This window comes from Pogoniulus pusillus, chromosome 3, assembly GCF_015220805.1.
Source record: "Pogoniulus pusillus isolate bPogPus1 chromosome 3, bPogPus1.pri, whole genome shotgun sequence".
In the NCBI taxonomy this organism is placed as follows: Eukaryota; Metazoa; Chordata; class Aves; order Piciformes; family Lybiidae; genus Pogoniulus; species Pogoniulus pusillus.
The window spans coordinates 14,691,098-14,708,144 of NC_087266.1; the positions used below are offsets into that span (position 1 = coordinate 14,691,098).

The 17,047-nt window shown below is 37.9% G+C and overlaps 1 protein-coding gene across 1 annotated transcript; it reads right to left on the reverse strand.

Moving 5' to 3' along the window:
* Positions 1-667: 667 nt before the first annotated feature.
* On the reverse strand, positions 668-16,813 carry ANGPTL5 (angiopoietin like 5). The gene is made up of 8 exons (XM_064170530.1): positions 15,748-16,813; positions 13,846-13,996; positions 12,780-12,883; positions 12,154-12,247; positions 11,161-11,261; positions 4,883-5,003; positions 2,733-2,918; positions 668-1,546 (listed from the first exon to the last, which is right to left on the reverse strand). Exons 1-8 carry the CDS (start codon positions 15,841-15,843, stop codon positions 1,227-1,229), a joined length of 1,173 nt encoding a protein of 390 aa, XP_064026600.1. The 5' UTR covers positions 15,844-16,813; the 3' UTR covers positions 668-1,226.
* Between the last annotated feature and the right edge of the window lie 234 nt (positions 16,814-17,047).

The window sequence follows — 17,047 nt, forward strand, 5'->3', positions numbered from 1 at the left end:
TCTCTCAAGAGTGTGAGCTATCTCCTCACAGTACCTCTACAGGGCCTGTGATATTTTTCCTCAAGCTATTTCTTACTGTGCTTCTAACATAGGCCCCTACTATAAGGACAGTCTTTAGTTTCTCCCTAGCATAGACAAAACTTCTGTTTTTAGCAACTTTTATCTCCAACTGTAACAGACTAGTCAAGCATAGAAGAGGAATTCTTTCTCTCCTTTATCCTTGTAACACACCCTATCAAAAGCTTTTTTTTTTTACATTATTCTCTTTTTACTGGCAGAGATTCAGGCAATTCACATAACAACATAGAATGCACTTTTACAACTCAAGCTGATTATGTTCATTTCCATGAGATCATTCACAAAGTGAATGTAAGAAAGTAGAAATAAAATAATAAGATCAGATCCATATAGTTAAAGTTTAAAATGGACAAGTTTATATTAAATGTTACACTTTTTTTTTTTTTTTTTTTTTTTTTTTTTTTTTGAAAAAGAAGTGTTCATTTGTAGTGAATTATGAAATAGATAATGGCAGAATAAACATCTGGTTATGAAACACTGACTATGAAAATTAAATACAGAACAAAACGTAATTCATACATAGTAGTATCTGTCTTACTTGTATTAAAATCAGGCACTGATTGAGAAGGAATATGGAAAGAAGAGGTTAAGTTTCTGGAAAATGAACCTGAAATGAAGAAAAGGTATTTTTACAAAATATAAAGGTGGAAACAGAAACAAGGGGACACAGTCTCAAGTTGTGCCAGGGTTAGTATAGGCTGGATGTTAGGAGGAAGTTCTTGGCGGAGAGAGTGATTTGCCATTGGAATGGGCTGCTCAGGGAAGTGGTGGAGGCACCATCTCTGGAGGTGTTCAAGAAAAGACTGGATGAGGCACTTAGTGCCATGGTCTAGTTGACTGGATAGGGCCAGGTGATAGTTGGACTGGATGATCTTGGAGGTCTCTTCCAACCCATCCTGGTCGATTCTATGATTCTATGAAATGTGTTTTTCTAAAGGAAAATTTGCTGAAATTTCTTGACAATTCAGATATGCAGAGAGCATATAAAAAACCACATTCAGAAGTCATCAATACATTGCATTTATACTGAGTAACTGCATTATGGAAATACAGAGTTTTGAGAAAGAACTGTTCAGAGAAAATGAATGGTGTTTTGGATGCAGTGATACTTTAACCCACAATAACTGTAAGAGATAGATTTTCATAGGTTAATGGAAATATGGATTATAGGTTCTCCGAATTTTCATTGAAACTGATTTAATTTTGACTGGCTTATTGTTCATTGTCCATGTATCCCAGTGAATCCCAGTTTCAAGAAATCTCCCTGTGTAGTGATGAACACCATTAAGATTTGCAAGGCCGCACTGGTTGAACCACCATCCAGTGTTACCACTGAAGTTACTGCAGCTCTTTACAGGCTGTTCTTTAATAGTGCATGTTGGCCTGCATCCATCATTATCAACGTCGAATGTGCTGAAAGGCATTGAATTCTGGTTATCTGCTTTTCTGTATCCTCTAAATGCATCACCTAAGTAAAAGAGATATAAAGATAAATTATGGAGATTATGGTTATATATGGAGAAACAGCACTTCTTGTATACTTCCAACAAATTTTTCCTCTGAATTTCTTAGAAAATAGATCTTTTCCAAAGCAGTTCAAGACCACCAGATAACGAGCTGGCAGTGGACTAAAGACATAGGAAAGAAAAAGTATAAAATACCAAGAAGTATAGAAGAAGTTGAAATTTGATTTAAAATATTATATTTTTATTGTTTGCAGTGATACACACCAGCTACAAAGGTAAAGGTTTCTGTCCTTGTAGAGAGTGGAAGAAAAGATAGAAGGAACAAAAAGGATTGTTAACTTCAGATTTTCCAAAGATATGCCCAAAGCCCCAGAGTAAGTGCTGAGATAAAATGGAATCGTTAAAACACAAAGGTCAGTTCTCTTGTCTTTTTAAAGAAATAGTACTTCTCACAAATACAGGTAAAGGATCAACACATTTTGAGATTAGTTATTACTTTGGTAATAAGAAACATTCTTGCATATTAGTAAACATGCAAAACCCCCCAAAAATAGGAAAAAGCAGTAAGCCATGGTACAATATCCACATTTGGTGTAGCTGTATTAAGGGAGACCTGGAACTGTAAATTATTTGGTGCCTATATATCAGCGATTGACTGTTAGACACTGTAGGCCTAATTTGTTCCTGTCAGTTTCTTTCAGTATCCTTTGTATGCCACTGTGTGGGCACTTCTGAACTCACCAAAGCAACAGCATCATGAAGACTTCCACTACCATCAGCAAACTGGAAATGAGATAATACTCATCTAAAGAATCAGACCATTAAATAGATGTACACAAACATATACAAAATCCCTTTTGTATTATCAAGTCTCTGGACTTGAAACCATTAAAAATCCTTCATTTTCTTTATTAATTTTCTTTATTAAAAGAGTAATTATTCAATTACTCCATTAAAGACCTTAAAACAATAGAACAAAATTGTTTCTTACTCTGTGAAGATTGATACTGGCATGACCAGTCATGACATTATTAACCATTTACCTTTTTAAGTGTTCATTATTATAGAGAAAAGCATATTAGAAATAAAGATTTTTAAATTAATCGAGTATTAATCTCTTGAATGCATTTCTTCACATTAAGAAAGGGAGCAGCTGTCTCTAAATATTTCAGAGAAGCAGGGTCTTACCAGCATTTCCTGAATAACGTCCCAAATGGATCTTAAAAGAACAGGCTTCATCTTCTATCCAGAATCCATCATAAGATGCATAGGCATGCTTGTCATTTTCTGATTCCAATTCCACACAGAGACTGAAACTAGTGGCTTTTTGATTTACAATGTGAAAAATCTTCCTCAGTCCAAGCCAAAATTCCCCTAAAACAGGAATAAAATACAGTCTATAAATGTCTAGAGATGGAAAGCATAAAAGCAAAAAAAAAATCTACTTTTTTCTACTTTCCTTCCTAAACCAAGTGTAATAAAACTCATATGATAGGCTTATATTCCGTTAAAAGACTACTAAAGGTACAGTGCATTCTTCCTACTTCATTGGGAAATCCATGGAAACAGTTCCCACGTGCACATCAGTGTTTCCCTCTATGACATTTCTAGAAAACTGCCCACATGGTAACTTTGAACTGTTCCTCTTCAGTATACCTTAGAAGACCACAAAACCAGATGAGCTAAAGATCTGCTCAATTACACAAAACTCAGCAGTGTTCCTAAAGGCAATACTGAGAAATTATAAACTCAAACTCTATTCTTGAGATTTCTTGCCTCTTTAAACCACTTATTTTCCATGAAAGGTTGCTTCATATGTGCTGCACTTTCTTGTACAGTTGAAAAGTTGTGTGCCTCCATGGCAATCCCAGATAAACTCCTGAAAAAGCAACTGGTTTTTGACTTGTTGGATGAAAAGTGGCAGTAAAAAAGTAGTGTCATCATTGTATTGGTACTAGATACTGAAAGATTTCCATTCTGTTTCTAATTTTGCGTGCCTTGTGGTAAAATATTACTGATTTTTCACAGCTTTAAGGAAATTTGCTTTAAGCAAGTGTAATTAAACCCAATTATGGTTGTGTTTTTTTAAAATCCAAATAAAGAAGAAATATAACTCATTCGTTATTTTGGAAAGAAAATATCACAAGGGAAAATATCCCTTGTGAGACTGAGGATGGACAATGGCTAAAGACTACTAGGGTGAAATAAAATCACAGAATCATACAATCAGCCAGGTTGGAAGAGACCTCCAAGATCATCCAGTCCAACCTAGCACCCAGCCCTAGCCAGTCAACTAAACCATGGCACTAAGTGCCTCATCCAGGCTTTTTTTGAACACCTTCAGGGATGGTGACTCAACCATCTCCCTGGGCAACCCATTCCAATGGCAGATCACTCTCTCTGTGAAGAACCTCTTTCCAACATCCAGCCCATACTTCCCCTGGCACAACTTGGGACTGCGTTCCCTTGTTCTGTTGGTGGTTGCCTGGGAGAAGAGGCCAACTTCCACCTGGCTACATCCTCCCTTCAGGTAGTTGTAGATATGGATAAAAAAAATTCCTTGTGTAAATAAGACTTTTAAGAAACAATAACTTTATGCTACTAAAAATCCCACACAGTACAGTGGGATGCAGCTCACAAAGATAGTAGAACTGTTGGTTTCATAGAATCATAGAATCATAGAATCAACCAGGTTGGAAGAGACCTCCAAGATCATCCAGTCCAACCTATCACCCTGCCCTATCCAGTCAACTAGACCATGGCACTAAGTGCCTCATCCAGGCTTTTCTTGAAGACCCCCAGGGACGGTGCCTCCACCACCTCCCTGGGCAGCCCATTCCAATGGGAAATCACTCTCTCTGTGAAGAACTTCCTCCTAACATCCAGCCTATACCTACCCTGGCACAACTTGAGACTGTGTCCCCTTGTTCTATTGCCGGTTGCCTGGGAGAAGAGGCCACCCCCCACCTGGCTACAATGCCCCTTCAGGTAGTTGTAGACAGTAATAAGATCACCCCTGAGCCTCCTCTTCTCCAGGCTAAACAGGCCCAGCTCCCTCAACCTCTCCTCATAGGATTTGTGCTCCAGGCCCCTCACCAGCTTTGTTGCCCTTCTCTGGACATGTTCCAGCACCTCAACATCTTTCTTGAATTGAGGGGCCCAGAACTGGACACAGTACTCAAGGTGTGGCCTGATCCGTGCTGAGTACAGGGGAAGAATAACCTCCCTTGTCCTATTGGCCACACTGTTCCTGATGCAGGCCAGGATGCCATTGGCTCTCTTGGCCACCTGGGCACACTGCTGGCTCAAAGCACTTTTAAAGTATTTAAAATGAATACCAGAAAGGTCACCGAATCCATCCAGATACTCAGACCATGTTCTCTGAAATTGAACGATTCCATCAGTTCTCTTCTGAACCACAGTCCATCCGCCTCCTTGGAAATCCATGTCACACAAAACCTAAAATAGACATAAATAAGATTAGATGTTCTTGAAACAACTGTTATGAGGAGAGCATTTTCATTTTACATAAAAATGGACTACTCAGAGTTTTGCTAAGCAACATAGCTTTCAAACAGAAAGCTCAGAACTAAAAAATGAAGCTGCAGTATTTGCTTACATGTTCTTCTTGTACTGCTTGATTTTGATATTTTACTCAACCAATACAAAGTGTTGCATGCAAATGTTTGCTCATAACAGAATTATAGAAGAGTTTGGGTTGGAAGGCATCTCCAAAGGTCATCTAGTCCAGCCCCTTGCAGTGAGCAGTTACATTCTCAACTAGATCAGGTTGCTCAGATATGGCCCTGCATATCTCCACAGCTGGGGCCTCAGCCATCTCCCTGGGCAACCTGTTCCACTGCTCCACCACCCTCATGGTAAAGAAGTTGTTCCTAACATCCAATCTAAATCTACTCTAATTTCAAATCATTGCCTCTCATCTTACCACTGCAGGCCTTTGTAAACAGTCCATCTCCAGCCTTTCTGTAGGTCCCCTTCAGGCACTGGAAGGGTGCTATTAGGCCTCTCCAGAGCCTTCTCATCTCCAGGCTGAGCAACTCCAGCTCCCTCAGCCTGTCTTTGCAGCAGAAGTGTTCCAACCCCCTGGTAAATTTTTGTCGCACTCCTCTGGACCCACCTCATCAGGTCCATGCCCTTTCCTGTGTTGAGAGCTCCAGAGCTGGATGTAGCACTCCAGGCGAGATCTTACCAGAGCAGAATAAAGTGTCAGAATCACCTCTCTTGATCTGCTGGCCACACTTGTTTCGCTGCAGCCTAGGTGTGGTTGTTTGAGAGGTTCCAGGTTATCCCAGATTTCCTAAAAAAAACCTACAGAGACCAAGATCCATCCCAGGACACAAATTGGTTGCCTCTGGACATTGTAATTTTGTTATTCAGTCCCATAAGCCTGGAAACACTTTAGAAGTAAGCAGCAAGGTCAGTTTGTTCTCTTTTCTGCCTGCCTTTCCAGCTCTCCAGATGGATCTTTATCTGAGTAACTTGGCAACCATGTAAACATACCCTGTAGGCCGTAGCCTTCAAGGCCACAGGCCACAGTGAACTCTGCCCATTTGGGGCCTAAATTAGAGTTGACAGTGGGGGATGGGAGAAAATGAGCACTGGCAGTTTTGGTGGGTTTTGGTTTGGCTGGGAGGAGTTTTGGGAGAATTCTTATGTGTCTTCTATCTGTATTATTAGGTGTTATGGATTCATGCCTGCCGTATCTTTTCCTGAGCATTTTGAAATACAGCCTCTCTGTATGCAGGAGTGTTATTACTTTACCGCCCTTTTTCCTTAGAATAAGAGAATAGTAGAACAATCTCAGTGTTGCACTCTTACACAAAAACCTACGACACCAGGATGTGATTGGTCTTCTGGGCTGCAAGCACCCACTGTTGACTTATATCCAGCTTCTCATCCACCAGTAGAATCATAGAATCAACCAGGTTGGAAGAGACCTCCAAGATCATCCAGTCCAACCTAGCACCCAGCCCTAGCCAGTCAACTAGACCATGGCACTAAGTGCCTCATCCAGGCTTTTCTTGAAGACCTCAAGGGCCGGTGCCTCCACCACCTCCCTGGGCAGCCCATTCCAATGGGAAATCACTCTCTCTGTGAAGTACTTCCAGTCCTTTTCTGCAGGGCTACTCTCAATTTCATCACCCCCCAGCCTGCACTGATATCTAGGATTGCCCCGACCTAGGTGCAGGACCTTATACTTTGTCTTATTGAACCTCTTAAGATTCTCCTCAGCCCACCAGAAGCTTTGATAAATATTACTGTGTTTTAATAACAGTATGAACTGAAAGTAACATGCAGTGCCACATAATAATCATGCAAAGTATTACATGTAGTCACCAACACTGTGAATATACCTTTATTTCAGCAAACTAAAATAGACACAACTTCTTAAGTGTTTTCACTCAGCATCAATACCTTCTTCCCCATAAACAACATATTTGTGATGCCTAGGAAATGAGAGCCTTTAATAAAGAAATGGAAAAAGGGATAGCAGCAATTCATTATGTAATTTAAGGTGAAGTATCAAAAAGTTAGGAGGAAGTTCTTCACAGAGAGAGTGATTTGCCATTGGAATGGACTGCCCAAGGAGGTGGTGGAGTCACCGTTTCTGGAGGTGTTCAAGAAAAGCCTGGATGAGGCACTTAGTGCCATGGTCTAGTTGATTGGATGGGGCTGGGTGCTAGGTTGGACTGGATGATCTTGGAGGTCTCTTCCAACCTGGTTGATTCTATGATTCTAAGGGGCCCAAATCCAGGGAAATTTCAATATTAACTTTTAACAGCCTGCAACTGAGCAGTCCCACTGAACACATAAAATCACTTGTCAAATTTATGAGTCCTTACTAAAAGTTGTGCTCAGCAGCATGTCAAATGGCAGTGGTCCATCTGCCCTCTGCTGTAGAATATCACGTGGCACATTTTCCTCTCAGCCCACTTAACTTTAGACATGTAAATTAGTTCCCTAGTTAGGAATCTTACTACCCTTGCCTGCCCTGTAATCCCCCTCCTATACAGAGAAATGTGCATTCATAGCATGGCTCAGGGAAAACAAGATCTAAGTCACTGTCTGCAGGTGTTATACCTCCACTGTCTGCAGAAAGGGCCCCATGACCTTTGGCTGATCTCCAGGGATTTCTGTTAAGCATTTAAACAAGAATCTATCCAGGTCATTTTGAGTATTTTTCAGGTATGTTCCCAGTGGTAGAGATTGACCAGTTCTGTCACGGATTAGAAAATCTGGGCATCCTAATGTAGGAAAGAGCATATTGCACATTTAGATGCTGCACCACCTATGGTGTTCAAAGTAGTTCTAGGGCATACTAAGCTTAATTAGCAGTTCCTGAAGGCAAGAAGTTAATTAGCAGTTCCTGAAGGCAGGAAGGCTGCCAAGGAACTTTCCATAAGGGTGTCTAGGGATAGGACAAGAGGGAACGGTTTTAGGATGAGGGAGAGTATATTCAGACTGGATCTTAGGAAGCAATTCTTCTGTTCAAGGATAGTGGGACTCTGGAATAGGCTAGGATACAGGAGGTTCCACCTCAGCATGAGGAGACACTTCTTTACAGTGAGGGTGATAGAACACTGGCACAGGCTGCCCAGAGAAGTTATGGAGTCTCCTTCTCTGGAGCCTTCCAAAGCCCTCCTGGATGTATTCCTCTGTGGCCTGCCCTAAGTGATCCTATTTTGGCAGCAGGGGTGGGACACAATCTCTGGAGGTCCCTTCCAACTTCTAACATTATGTGATTCTGTGATTCTACTCAATATGTCTTCTCTTTCCATCTTTAGTGTTTTATAAGAGGTATATTCCAAACAAGTGTTTAGTTTCCCTAATCCACCCTAGAAAAATGTAATGAAATATTGAAAAGATGCATCAGAAATTGATCATGATGCCATTTTTTTCCTAAGGGAAATTGATTTTAATTACCTGACCTTGAATGTTCCGACAAAAGCCTATTTGGGAATAGTTTTTTTGAGATTATGAATACCTGCTACTACCACTAAAACTGCATATTCTTAGCTCCTGGAATGCATGTTTTAATGAGCACAAGTTAAGCATCAAAAACTATATTCACTTTTGAAAACTCTTGAGGTTTCAATCATTAAAATAGGAGAATGGTTGTCTAAATAGTTTTCTTCATTTATCTGGTATCTTTATGTAAATGATTCTAAAGACATTTTGGTTTAGTTTGAGTTAAAGGACAGCTTATTGTTGAAAAGGTCCTCATTTAAATAAATTGTTTCATGCTGACTATATTTTCTGGGTGTTTTTTCTTTCTTTGTTTTTCCTCTTATGGTTTTCTGCCTCTTTGTATTTTTCCTGCTAGTCTGCAGAGCTTCCCTAACTTGGCTATTAGTCTCTTAAAATGGATTACCATTTCTTGTTTATGTTTTAATGCCCTGATATTTATGTTCATTTATCATTTCTCTTGCACTCTTTTTATACTTCAACACATGGAAGAATTTGCATTAAACAGTTTGCCTTAAAATAGCATTCTTCATAGAACACACATAGTTTAGATATTTTTCTCTCAGAACTTTTTGGCAGTATCTTTTTAGCTCTGTGTAACATCTACTAGACAAGAAATGAGACAATTCATTTCATGACTGCAATGTTTCTTCTCATTTTTTTGTTTTTTACCTGATGTTTTTAATCAAATTATTATGGGTTATCTTCTTTGTTTCTTATTCCCCCTAAGAAACCTTTCAACTTGTATAACCAATTTTCAGATTCTGGCAGTAACTTTAAATATGAAAAAGTTGTTTGGGTTGGTTTGTCAGTTTTTTGGGTGTTTTTTTTTCTTTTTTACTTTTGAAGTGAAAGGAACTTTATCATATCAGAATTATTTGCCAAAAACTGTAAGTGAACTGAGAAATCACTTGTCTTGCATAGATTAGTCATACCATCTCTCAGCAAAAGTAATTTGGATGAAGTACCAGTATCTCCTCAGTGGAATCCCTGTCAGTCTAGAAGTACTGAAACAGATGTATTTTGTGATATGGTTCATCCCAAGGTGAGGCAAACAGCATCATTCTGTGAATGATTCCACCTGTCTTTTGCCTTTCTTTTAACATGGATGGCTCTTGCTGGTGAGTAGCAAATCTTTTCCCTGAGCTTGCTACATTGTTTAGACAGAATGACAGCCATTTCTATCAGAAGCCTGCAGAACCAAGTTCATTTTTAACTTTTGAGATCCAGCATACTTATGAAGCCCTTTCATAAGTATATGCTCTTTTTTTTGTGTGTGTGTCACATTTTGTAGGGTTCCAGTTGGCTAGAGATAAAGGGATTTAACCTTCTTTTGTAATATATAAAGGGATACTATAAAGTAAGATATTAAATTTTGCTATTTATTACCTGGCTTAAGCCCAACTTTTTTTTCCTCAAAAACTAATGACCCCAGCATGTGCTGCAAAATTAAAGGTTTGAAAGTGTCATATATGTCTTTCCACTATATATAAGGACTTAGGCAGAACAAAGTGAAACAGAAATAAATGGACAAAGCCATTCATTGTGTTTGCATGGCTTTGAATGTCCTAAGACAGAGGAAATTAAACCAAACCTCTCATCTCCTAGATGATGTCTACAACTCCTAGGAATTATGGAGAATGTAGGTGGTGATAGGAAGCATGACTGCTGCACTTCATGCTGCATTTCAGCCATTTTTCTTTGTCATAAGAATATATATTCTGCAAATTGTATATGAAAAGTAAACATTTAGATGTCTCTCTGCTTCAATACTAAGTTATAATGACACTCAGACAAGAGTGCACCTGCTCCAGGGAGATCTGGAGCCTCCAAGAAGGCTGGAGAGGGACTGTTTACAAAGGCCTGTAGTGATAGGATGAGTGGCAATGGTTTGAAATTAGGGAAGAGTAGATTTTGTTTGGATTTAGGAACAATTCTTTACCTTAAAAATGGTGGAACACTGGAACAGGTTGCCCAGCAAGGTAATTGAGATATTCAAGGACAGCCTCAACAAGACTCTGAACAACCTGATCTAGTGGAAGATGTGCCTCCTCACTGCAACAGGGTTGGACTTGATGACCTTTGAAGGTCTCTTCCAGCCCAAATCATTCTGCGACTCTATGAAACTAGTACACATTTGCACCTACATTTAGATTCCTATTCACAAGGATCATGGTCCAAGCTGTAGGCATCAGCAGAGTCACCTCTCAAGAGAAAGCAATGCTATACAGTCACCTAGCAGAGTAATTCAGAAAACTTAGTGTCGACGTAGAAGCCAGATGGATCAGTCACGTGGCTCCTCAGTCTTCCATCTCAAAAACAGAAAAGAGGAGCACTTCTCAATGTCTAAAAGCTTTTAGAGTGTTGGAAAATACCTTGGGTTTTCCTCTTTGGTACATTTTTCACTATATATGAAAACTAATGACAGAATCTTATAACAGAGACCACATTTCTTTGCATAAATTGAGAAACTTGTTAAAATTATCGCAATGGCAAATATATTACAATGATTCAATATATTATTCACCTGCTGGGAAATTCTCAAAGAAAACCCTTTAAATGTATTAAATATATTCTAAGTTCTTATTGTCAAGCAAATTGTGACTATCCTAAGAGATAAATTTATTACCTCAAAAGGATAATTTGATCCTTCTGGATGAATAATGTACAGACCAGTTGGAGTTTTTGAAACTGAACCAATGGTATCTTTAATATGAGTGCAATCCAACCCTAGAGAACAAAGTATTTGATGAAGTTCCATAGCAAAATACATTTAAAGAAACAAATACAGCGTAAGCAGAAATATTACTTCTCTTGTTAATGTAGGAATGGTTTCAAATAGCATTCCCTTGGCATGCAAACTTAAAATACATGTTTTGTCATGAATTTACCTCATAAATGAGAATTCTCTTAATTCCATTAAGCTCAAAAAGAAGTATAAGTTGCATTGTTTAGAGAAAGTTCTTTCTACTCTTAATAAGTATGATGTGGAAATTAAAGGTTCTGTATCTGGGACATTCATTCTACAGATTTTATTTGGGCAACTCTTGTGCTGAGAAAAAGACGTATTATCCAGGGAAGGATGTCTTTTTCCTGCAAATATTTTTGTTTATACTTGCAAAAGCCTATACCTCATAATGCATACATAAAAACACCTTTGCTCCTAAGTGCCAAGTCTCTGCTGAACATACTCAAGTAGTCTGTACAGCCAGTAGGATTGCTAAAAGGGAATGTTTCCTTCAGTTGGGATGGACAGAGAAAAGATTAACTGTCCAGTCTGCAGGTGACTTCCATCCTATTAGATGAAGGATATTGCAAATGCAGAACACATTTCTTTTATCACTTGCAAACTGATGATCATACTTGGTATTTTGCATCAAAATCAACAAAAGATGCTAAACAGGATGGTCAGAACTATCAGTTATGAATGATCTAAAACATTATTTATGATTACATTTTTAAATAGTTCACCTTTTTTTCCCAGAGTTTAGGTTACTAGCACAGAAGAAATACAGTAAATGTTACAACAGCTTACCTCTCTTTTAATCAGCTCTTCATCAAGGGATAAGAATAAAAAATAATTTAAAAAAAGAGATCAAGTCTAAATGTAAAGAATACCTACCATGAGACTGAACTGCTTTGTAAGGAAGTGGATCCAAATGCCTTCCCAAAACTTCTGTGTTCAAATTAAGAAGTCTGTTCATGAGCTCATTTACCTGCAAATTAAAAGAGCTTTAATTAAGCTGCATTGAGGATTTTTACTCTCTAAAGGTATATTTTGTCACTCCTACTAAAATACAACCTCAAGCTAATTTTTGTGATGCATAAGGGATTCATACCTTCCTTAGGTGAATTAGTCAGAATTTTTTTACTTTTTTCATCCAAAATCATTCTTAGGAACTTTGGTTAATTCAAAAAAAGAAGTCCTTCCATTTGATTAAGGCTTTTTACCTCTACTGTGAAGCACAGTGTTTGCAAACTATCAGAGTTAGCAATGAAATAACATGCCACCTGCACAAATACAACTGGGCTGAAGATAACAACCAGTGTGGAAGAACAGTCCTCCACTTAACCCTACTACCATGTATGGCATTAAGTTGTGGACCAGGTGGTGCTTAGCACTTGTCATAGAAATGGAACTTGCACCCTAGGAGTGGTGAAAGAGCTCTAATTCCACTATTTTATAATAGAAATGCTTAATTAGACAATATCTGTAGTGATAGATCTTTATGATAAAGAAAAACATACCTGATTAGAAAGGTAATCCAAAGAAGACTGTTGATCATGCATCATGTCTCTAACCAATTTTTTTGTACTTCTTGCATATTCAGCAAGAGAGTTCTGCAAGTTTCCTTTAAAAGAAATAACATTCAACCACTTTGTTATCTAGAAATATTCTAGACTGAATGATGACAAACTCATTTATGATATCTAAGTGAACGTTGAAGGTATTTAACCTCAAGGTACTTAAAAGTGAAACCAAAGTAGTACAGGGACCACCAATTAATGCCAGAGATGCTAAACCCCTCAGGTCTTGCTGGTTGTATTGAAGACATCATAAGAAGTGGTAGCTCCTCTTAAGAACTGAATAATTTGACTTTACCCATCAGCAGCTTGATGACCAGTTAATGGATATCACAGAAATACAAATTCAAATGACAAGACAGATGTTTCTGGTTTCCTGTCATCCTACATTTATCCATTTACTTTGTTACTCCTGGGCTTTGCCCCGATGCCAAAAATAAAATAAATGTTAAAAAAGTAAAGCTGTCAGCTAATTAATAGTACATCTTAAAAAATCATATGTGAAATACAAGAATTTAGCTCTTTTTTTCCCCGAGACAAATCACATCATTTACTGTGCAGTTTGTCAAGGTGGTGAATAGAGAATGTTCTCCATAAGTATTTATAAAAGGCAAGCTGAAGTATAAATTTAATCCCACTTAGCAACTAAGTTCCACCTAACTCCCTCACACCTATCTGTGATTGGACAGACACCTGACTCTTACGCTCAATGGAGAGAGCCACTGACGTTCAGAGGGTAACGCAGATCTTAGTGGGCTGTGCTGCTACCTGAATTTGCCTGATAGAAAGACACTAGCATGATTATAGTTTAACTCTGTCACACCAGCTGTACCCCAAATGCAGTACCCCAGTTTTTCTGTACAATTCTTAGCCAAGGCAGCAGAGTCAAAGGCTGTCACGCGTGCTCAACAAAATGAGCAATTAGCACAGCATAGCAGAGCATAGCAGAGAATTGCATAGCATAGCATTGCATAGCTTGTTGCTGAGAGTATTCTTCATGAATACATACTGCACATGTAATGTTTTTCCCCTCGTAAAGTTTTAGCTTGAACATCATCACACGGTACAAAGCACTGTTCTTTTTGCTTTGAAATAGCTGCAGATTTATTTTTCTCTTCTGCCTTGAGTGGATTTTCCACATCTCCAACAGTCCTTGTTCCCTGTTGTACCAAACAATGGAGGGGGAAAGAAATTGATCATAAAGCATATATATAAAATAGCTCAGCCTGCCAGAATGAAGCAGATTACTCCTTGGGATCTTGCTTCAAACCCTGTTTTTGATAAAGCTTTATCAAACAATAATTAACAGAGCTAAGACCAAAGCCTGTTATGTGGCTTCTGCTTAGATATACCTCACAGGAGAGAGAATCGGGGTAAAGAATAACCTCCATAAAATTAAAAAACACCACTAACATTTCTGGCAAAGTACTCTACCTTCAAGTACTATGAACTGGAGGGAAGAACTTGGCAAATCTTACATTTAAGATCACATTTTAGTAATTGCTACACCAAACAGATATCTCAAAGTTATTTTCACTGTAAAGGAGCAGGCATCTGGATTTACCACATATTAGCAAAACACTTTCACTCTTGAAAGTCCCTAAATCAATTTTATACTCTGATTGTAGAAATACTTGTACAACTTATTAGTCTATGCACACCAGCAGTCCCAGGCAGATTTGTGGACAAAGTCAGCATTAAAAATACTTTTTTAATGCTCTTATAGAGGAAAGAATAAAGGGACAGTAATCAGGCACACAGTTGCCTGAAGTAGTAACAGGAAAAGCACTGGCAAAAGTAGTGCATTTATTAATGGTCTTTTCAAATTGTATTTTTGTATTTAATATTTTCTTCCATAGTGCCATGTGACATAAAGTAAGGGAATTCCTCTGACTCATCACTTAAATAGTAAAAGTAATTCCTGACATATGTGTCATTGCCAAAAGACTAAGAAACATGTTTTCATTTGAGTCTTTCTTTGTTGATTCAATCACCCAGGCAAAGCACTGTAGTGTGTTCATATACTGTGCTTCCAAATGTAAATAGGATCCCTGAAACATAACGGCTTTAATGAAAAAGAAAAGTTATTTAGACTTGAGCACATCTTCAGTTGTTTTACTTTCCTGCTTTAGGTTTCTCTTTCTGGTATTGGTACTACATTGGCAAAGCACAAAAAAAGCTGTTTTCCTGATTTTTGCTTTAAAAAAGAGAAAGTGAGAATTACAGAAAACTGTAAAGGAGATTTAAACATCACACCACCACCCCAAAAAAAAGGTGTTTTTTTTTCAAACAAAACAAAAACAACAACAACAAAAAATTACTGAATTCTTAATGTAATTGCCCTTAGTGTCTGGAGGTGCGAGAGAACTAAGTTAATTTGTTCCTTTGATTTTGAAATAAGTACAAAATAAAGAATACTTCTGTAAGGGTTATACATAGATCACTTAGAAACAGATCACTTGAAACTGTGGTTTGTTCCAGAGCTTTATCACACCTATTCACCAGATGTCCAATTACAGACCATCAAGTAAATATTCTTAATATTTTTAACAAATATTCTTAATATTTATAACAAAAGTTAACAAGAAACAGGCAATTAAGTCTGACCTCAACAATGCAAGCAAAAGCAGTGACAATGCCAAATCCAATAGCTGCTCTGCATTTACAGATGAGATTAAAACTGTGGCCTACTAAGCTGTGCTGAAGGCCATTATCACAAAAAAAAGTGTTCAAATACACTGAATTCCTACAATTTCAGTTAGTTTCTTTTCTCTGTTCGAAAATACCTGATTCTTCTGTATTTTTCTGTCTATCCTGAGGAAGGCACTCTGCATTTTAAAAACATGTCACTTTTCTGAGAAATCATTTTGCTGTATTATCTTACCTAAGCAAAATAATTGAAAAATCTTACCTTAGATGAAGGTTTGACATTACTTATGACAGTCTCTCCTAAACTGAACAAAAAAACATTAAGACAAACCAGTGGAGTTACCCTAAAGCAGTTCATCTTTTACTCGAAGAATGCAAACGTTTTGTTGGGTTTCAAATTTCCGTGGAAAGAATTGTACACTATGAAGTCCTGAGCTAACTATTTGGGAATGTCTGCAGCACAGAGAGGAGCCAACACATCACTCCTTTTTAATGCCTGGATTTAATAAACAACATTTCGATTGCACAGTAGTTTTTATATGCCACTGTTGTAATCTGAGAGCAGTGACCGCTTATCACCTCTGTATGACACACCAAACACACCTATTTTTGTGGTGGTAAAACTGTGACAGATTTCCTTATATTCTGTGTTTTAGCATTGGTATATGTTTGGTACTGGGTTACTTGAAAGAAGAACTAGTATTAATTGATGTTTTCATATTTTTACAAAGGTTTTATACCCTTAAAGTGAAGATGGTTATATTGGTGTGGTGGTAATGCATTAGAACAGGCTGTGGAGACAATTTTAGAATAAGCCATCAAAGCAATTAAAAGCAGAACACTAAAAATTATTAAAGTAATACCTTGTGTTACATAGAAAATTGTTTACTAAGAGGACAACAGCAGTCCCTTAGTCTCACAGGCAGCCCATCTATAGGAACATAGGTATTGAAAGTGAGGCATTCAGATGCAATGATTTTTTTATCCCTGAAGGATATCACAGTACAAGAGAATGCCCTGAGAAAGAATAACAATAAATTTAATCCACAGAAACTTAACTAAAGATAGGAGGAACTTACAGTACACTCAAATGTACTATTTTTTGTATCTTAAAAACGGGATCTGGTATTTTTAACTACAGTGGCAAATAATTTGGAAAGTTCATAAGAGGTACAAGAGATTTGCAACTCCTCATGTACATATAAGAGTTTAAATTGTTCTGACATACCACTGGGAGACATATTGCCTAAAGAATCACCAGAATACACAGTTCAACATCAGCTTTCACTGGCATAGCCAAATTTGTCTTGATACTGTGGTTCATCTCTATCCCTGTCTGAATTTGGAAAACACTGGAGATAGCTTTTGCTACAAATAGCTTTGAAAGCAACTCTGAGAGGAACGTTAAAGCAGCTGTAAAAACAGATTTTAATCTACTTTTTAATCCAATGTTTTCTTACAAAATTCATAGCTAAAGGACACTAAGTACCCATACCTGGCCTCTCCTTGAGAGGAGTGCATTCAACTGCCTTCAAAATTCCCATCAACTTTGTTTTTTTCAG